Genomic DNA, 6,574 nt, shown 5'->3' on the forward strand with positions numbered 1-6,574 from the left:
TCTGAAAGAGATTGTTGCCTCCTGGCCAGTTTTAAAAAGCATGGCTCTATTTCAATTTTCAAATTTAAATAATTTACTTATTATGTGTTGTGTGCCTGTGTGAGTTGTGTGTGGACATACCTGTGACACAGCACCTGTATGGAGGTCGGAGGGTAGCTTATAGAACCCTGTTCTCTTCTCCTACCATGTAGGATCCTGGAGCTCACACTCAGGCTGTCTGGTTTAGCAGCAAGGGTCTTCAACCACCTCACTGGCTCCGGATATCTTATCTTTTTAAAGGGAGGTGCTTATATCTCCCAAGTTTTCCAGATTATGAACATACAAGGTTTACTGCATCGCAATTATTGTTCTTCACTCTAGCTTTCTTCATTTCTTCCTTGATGAAACTTGCTTTTTCTTCATTGAAGGAAGCTAGGTACTAGCTAAGAGTTTTCATTTTTGTCCGGTTACACATGCATCTGTTGTGTTTTCTCCATTGACATTCCTCACAACACCCCAACCCACTGACTTTAAAAGCTTCCAAGCAGTTTTCCCTTCAAAGACTTACCCCGCCTCCTGCCCCGCCCACAGTGACCAGGCCCCGCCCCTGACGAGGCCCAGCCTTCGAAGAAACGGAAGTGGGTTTCCGGAAGCCGGAAGCGGGCGAACACTGTGGAACCCGAGACGCTGGGAGCTGTGGCTAAGAGGCGGGTGGGGCTGGCGATGGCGGAGAAGTTTGACCATCTAGAGGAGCACCTGGAGAAGTTCGTGGAGAACATTCGGCAGCTCGGCATCATCGTCAGCGACTTCCAGCCCAGCAGCCAGGCGGGGCTGAGCCAGAAGCTGTGAGTGACGGTCCGGTGGGGCTCCGCGCTTCTGTGCGGAGCCCCTGCCCGCTGGCCTTGGGGACCCCACTGGGACCCTTTGGTGTTCTTCTCTGGACCCCGCAGTGGAGGCCGGCTCCATCCTGACCGGACTCAGCAAGGGAGACGGGTTCCGTCCTGACCAGGGGAAGCAGGCTCCATCCTGACCCCACTGGTGGCCAGTTCCGCAGTGACTCCGCTGAGTCTGACCTTTCCCTACAGAAGGTGGGGGTCCCTACGAGGGTGGGGGTAGTTCTGGCTCCATTCTGACCCCCCAAGGGAGGCTGGTTCCACCATGACCACACAGGGTAGGCTGACACCACTCGGACCCTACCGGGCAGGCTGGGACTACCCTGATCGCATAAGGGGAGGTAGTCACCACGAACACTCCACCCGACCCCACCGCACTGGGCAGGTTGACTTAAAGACAGGCATGTTCCTCAGGAGGGCCCGGAGCCACCTTCGGCATAGCCCTGGCTGTGGAAGATGGGTTGATCCTTGACAATAACTTGTGATGGTCATGCTGCCTGGCTTTGGAATGGCCTACAGGGAAACACAAAATGTCCAGGAGAAGACCTCACTGCTTATATGGGACACTTTCCAGGGATCGAGACAGCTAGGTAATCTGGGGGTGGTTCTGAAGGGAGCCGAGGTCCAACCCAGTGGGATGGACTTTTCCTTTGCAGATTGTGGGTACTGTACCTCAGCTGAAGCCCGCTTCTTAACCCCATTCAATGACATGCCCTCTAGGAAGCTTTGCTCTGTCTTCATCTCCTTCCTCAGTTTAGAAAGAAAAATTAAGTGTCTGAGTGTATTTTGTAAGTCCAAAGGTGTCCTCGGAATCCTGTGGCAATTAAGGGTCAGGTGTGACAGCACGAGGAGAAAGAAGCATGTTAAGGGTAGCATGGGTCACCTGGCTCTCCTTTGATCCCAGCCACAGAGCTGCCTTGGTGTTTGTGCTTCTGGGTTAGAAAGTTAACATGAAGGCACAGGCAGAGCAAGCAGGTAGTCAAGGTTCATCTAGTAGGCCGGGGAAAGGAAGCCAGCACAGCCCCAGCTAAGACAAAGCCAATCCAGCAGAAAGGCAAGGCTGGCCTGCCTGCCTGCCTGCCTGCCTGCCTGCCTGCCTGCCTGCCTGCCTGCCTGCCTGCCTGCCTGGCTGTCTCTAGTGTCTGCCCCTGGAAACCTGCTCTCTCCGTCCCTTTTATGGAATGGGAGACTGCCCTAGAAACCATCTTTACCCACAGTTCAGTCTCTTGATGCGTCTTAGCCGAGATGTTTACTAAGGTACAGAGTTGTGGTATCACCCCTCAAGGAGGGCCTTGTGGGATGGGAACAAACATTACAGAGACCAAAGCCTGCTGAGACTGGCCTAGTTCTCTTATCCAGTTCCTGGTTATCTCATACCTCAGTTATCTGTCCTGGTGTCCCTGACCTTGACCATTTTAATTTTAACCTTCAGGACTTGAAGCACACTGGCCAGTCCTGTGTAGAAGTGTGCTGTGCTGTCTTCTGAACTAACCACACACTCCGCTCTGTTTGTTTCCCAGGAACTTCATTGTTACGGGCTTACAGGACATAGATAAATGCAGACAGCAGCTACATGATATCACGGTGCCTCTGGAAGTTTTTGAGTAAGTATCACTGGCACTCTCTGACTCTTGATTAGCTGTGTCAGTGAGTGTGAGGGAGGTGTACCCAGGTGCCACCAGCCCTCCAGGGTTGTGATGGGCTAGTGGGGTTACAAAAGGGTAAGTATCACTCCAGGGTTGCATTGTTGAGAACAGTGTCATGTGAAAATGAGAACATTAAACGCTTGTTAAATATATAAAAACAGGTTTCTGAGTTCAATGGAGAAAGGCCTTCAGGCCACAGAAAAACCTCCTCTATTAGGGGGAAGATCTCAGTCCAGGTGGCCGTGGGGAGGCATCTTTCTACCAGAGAGTCCTGTTGCCCCGTCACAGCAGAGGCTTGGAGGAGAGTGGACTGCACACTCCAAGGGGCTGTGAACACAGCATAGGAGGGATCTCCAGGCGCCCATGACCTTGCTAGTGCACACTTGATGCATGTGTACTGCAAAGCAAGGATAGCATAAACTCTTAGCACTTTAGCCCAGTGTCTGGCTTTGTGCATCCACAGAGGTCAGATGCAAGTTGTGAGCCTTAAAACCCCAGCTTCCCCTTGTGTTGAGCTGCTCGTTTACTGAACACACATGAACTATAAGCTATTCATGCTCTCATGTTGCTTGAGATGCACTTACTTAGAAGTAACCAGATGCTGCTTCCATTACACTATTACAAAAATAGCAAAATGAAATGCAAATCCTACAAATCGTATCTTTGCTATTGTCATAAAGGCCAATTTAATAGATTTAGCCTGAAGTGATTTATATGTTTTTCTTCTCTGGGTTTGTTTTCTTTTTTAATTGAACTTGGTATGATGGTGGCCTTTCTCTATAACGAACAATTAATATAGCTGAATGATACAGATTTATCCAGTGTACAGAAATATCCAAGTAGTCTGTTCTTGAAAAATTTGGATATTGTGGGCAATGTATTTTATGAAATCAAGATATGATGGTGTATTGACAATGTCAAGAGGTAGTTTTGTAGTATGGACTGACTGGGGAGAAACATCCTGTTGAGTTAGGTCCCTAGAGTGTGTCTAATAAGGCGTGTACTGAGAACACCCTCTCTCACCCAGTGGACACTGTGTCCTGCATATGGCTCCAGTGTCCTCCCTCTGACTTCTCCACACAGCATGTGTTGAGCAGTCAGGCTGGCCTGGAGTGGAGCCATGTCTCAGCTGTGCCTGTCACAGATGTGAGCTCCTGCACTGCATTAAACGTTAAAAGCTCCTTTATCACGCTGTTTGTTTGAGAATCCAAAAGGCAGTACCATAGATACTGTTGAATTCTTCTCTTTTCATGCACTGCATTTGAACGTAAGTGCTGCACACATGTGAGTAGGTATGGCTTGTCATGAGCTTCCAGAAGGAGAAATGCTTGGAGAAATTCAAACGTTAAATGTACCTGGTTCCTGGACTAGGTCCTGTGAAGGCATACCTACCGGAGTTTTCTGGTTTTTTGTCATAGTTTCCAGAAAACTGAGGTTAGGTGAGTCAGCCATGTGTTTACTTTGGTGTTGTTGTTTCTAGATACATTGATCAAGGTCGAAATCCCCAGCTCTACACCAAAGAATGCCTGGAGAGGGCTCTTGCTAAAAATGAACAAGTCAAGGGGAAGATCGACACAATGAAGGTGAGTCAGGAAGGAAGCCAGGTCTGCACATGGGCAGGAGAGTACCCAGCATGCATGCTGACGGACTTAGCAGCTTCGGTAGACTGCTGAGTACTGCCACAGTGGGATTTCTAGCATGTATATGACACTGAATGTCAGTGAGCCATAGTCCTGAGGGAATAAGAGACAGTCTCACAGCGAAGCAAGGCTAAGTTATGGCAATATCCCTGGCCAGAGGCGCCTCCAGTGTGGCTCCCTGTCTGGCCTCCGTTAGGAGCGTCTAACATCAGTGTGCCTGCTGTGATTCTGTGTAGATGCTGACTAGAGGCCTTTCTGTGCTAGTAGGACTGCAGTTGGAGGACTCTGGATGGTTTGTGTTCTAGGCTCCAGTGTCTGATTCCTGGACCCCTCCTGTTCTTAAGTGTGACACAGAAAACTTGGCTGCTCTAGGGAGCTGTGTCTTGACATGAACCACAGTTTTCTCGTTGAGGTCACTGATGGTGATTGCTTTTCTTTACCTCTGGTGGGGGCACTGTGTGTGGCCTGCGGGGACAGCACTGTGTACCGTTCTGTTTCCTGGGCTCCCTGTTAGCCACCAGGCCCTGTAGGGTTGTGTTCTCCTCGGCCTAGAATTCATGTTCCTTCTGCACAGTGAGCCTCCTCCTCAGCTCAGCCTGCTTTGCTTCCTCTGTGAGCTCAGCCCAGCCAGCCTTCCCTGGAGTTTCTTTCCCACTGTCCCTCAGCCTGCTGTCCACACTCCAGCATTGCGTGCTCGCCTGTGCTGCACACTGCTTACTTGATGCAGCCTGGCCCACGTATGCTGGTTGTGTTTGCTGTGCAGGCAGCGCAGAGCGCCTGCTGCTGGAGTGATTCAGGGGCTCCATCAGCTTGTGTGCTGCAGAGTGGGGTTGGTCAGTTAACACTGAGCCCATGCATCATGTCCTGCCGGCTTGGGCTGAGGAGCTCCTGGACCCCCAGCAGAAATCCTCTCCTGACACAGGGACTGGCCCCTGGAGCTGGGGCTTCCGGTCCTGCCCGTATCTTAGACTCACTGCCTTGGGCTGTGCTGGAGTGCATTTCCATTGACGATGCCCATGTGTTTAATCATCCCTGTGCTCTTGTAGCACTTGGTGTCATCTCTCACCTGAGATCTGTGACATCTCAAGGCACACTTCCGCAGCCTGCATGTCCCCAGTGGGCACCAGTTACACAGTTTTTCAGTTGTTGCAGTGGGGCAGAATGTGTCTTTGTGACACTGGCTCTGTGGTCCTGAGAGTAGAGGCTTCGGGTGCAGGCCATTGTACAGTTTATTTTAGACTAGGGGAAAACTTTGAGGGATGAGTGGCTGGAGAAGTAGATAGTGTACCTCCAGGGCTGGAGAAAGCTTAAGAGACATTGTTTGCACACACGATCTCTGTGTAATTCCGGGGAGTAATGGCTTCAGTGAGTATTAAGATCCTGGTGTGTGTGCTGCCTAGTCCTTTCTCCACTGAGGTGGGAGCACATGGTTGGAGGTGCTCGGGTTTTTCCTTCTTAAGCCAGAAGGAATTGTCTTAAAGATGCAGTGCCTTTCAGAGAGGTGGTATCCCTGCCCTGTAACACAGTCGACTGCAGGTGGCTCATCGTTGTTGTGGAAGATGAGTGACGTAGCTCTGTCCCTTTGGGTGGCTCAGTGTCATGCTCGGCTCTGTGGTCGGGGGTGCTGTCTATAACTTGGATATTTTTTTGACACAGCTATTTTTGTTTGTAGAAATTTAAAAGCCTACTGATTCAGGAACTTTCTAAAGTGTTTCCAGAAGACATGGCCAAGTATCGGAGCATTCGGGGGGAGGATCACCCGCCTTCCTAAGTGTGCGAAGATCCCACATCCTTTTAATAACTGGACTGACCCAGTGAGAAGCTGTGCCTGCCAATGCTGCCTTCCAGCCACGAGAACTGGCCTTGCCCCACCTCCTGCTTCCATCCTTTGACCTGTGGGACTCGGGGCTGGAGGAGCCGAGCTGTGCCCCCACTGTCCCTGCAGCTCTCAGGCCCTTGGGGACCAGGCAGGAAGACAGCCTTGCTGAATGTGACATGGGATTGGGATTCTACTGGACATTTTCTTTTCATGTACTCTGTTCTGCTACACTGTCCATAAGAGGAAACTTGGCTCTATATTTTACATTTTCAGATGTTGTGCATAAGAAAATAACTGTTTTCATGGGTTTCAACTCGATATAATAAAGCCTAAAGTTTACACTGCTCATTTCATGTACTTCTGTGACATTCTTCAAATGTAGATCAGCATATTTTGTTCTTGTAGAATGGTCAACTATTAATTTCCTTAAATGTTATAATATTCATTAGACAATGTTTTCTTCAGGTGTTTAGGTGGAAAAGCTAAGTGCAGCTGAGAACTCCCTCTCCCACAGCCTTTCTTAAAGGTACATACTAAGAACACAGACTCCTCAGTACTGGAAAACTGCTACAGAGCAGCGCTTCTTACCTGCTGTGT

At 49.8% G+C, this 6,574-nt stretch overlaps 1 protein-coding gene across 1 annotated transcript; it reads left to right on the forward strand.

Moving 5' to 3' along the window:
- The first annotated feature begins 626 nt into the window (after positions 1-626).
- Med10 (mediator complex subunit 10) lies at positions 627-6,325 on the forward strand. The gene is made up of 4 exons (XM_032894830.1): positions 627-824; positions 2,393-2,476; positions 3,999-4,101; positions 5,831-6,325. The coding sequence occupies exons 1-4, from the start codon at positions 703-705 to the stop codon at positions 5,927-5,929; spliced, it is 408 nt and encodes a 135-aa protein (XP_032750721.1). The 5' UTR covers positions 627-702; the 3' UTR covers positions 5,930-6,325.
- Positions 6,326-6,574: the final 249 nt, after the last annotated feature.

This window comes from Rattus rattus, chromosome 2 (genome assembly GCF_011064425.1).
Source record: "Rattus rattus isolate New Zealand chromosome 2, Rrattus_CSIRO_v1, whole genome shotgun sequence".
NCBI classification, from domain to species: domain Eukaryota; kingdom Metazoa; phylum Chordata; class Mammalia; order Rodentia; family Muridae; genus Rattus; species Rattus rattus.

Coding starts and splice junctions, on each gene's coding strand:
- Med10 (XM_032894830.1), top strand. CDS start 703: ATGGCGGAGAAGTTTGACCATCTAGAGGAGCACCTGGAGAAGTTCGTG. Junction 825..2,392: donor GCGGGGCTGAGCCAGAAGCT/GTGAGTGACGGT, acceptor TTTGTTTCCCAG/GAACTTCATTGTTACGGGCT. Junction 4,102..5,830: donor GGAAGATCGACACAATGAAG/GTGAGTCAGGAA, acceptor TTTTGTTTGTAG/AAATTTAAAAGCCTACTGAT.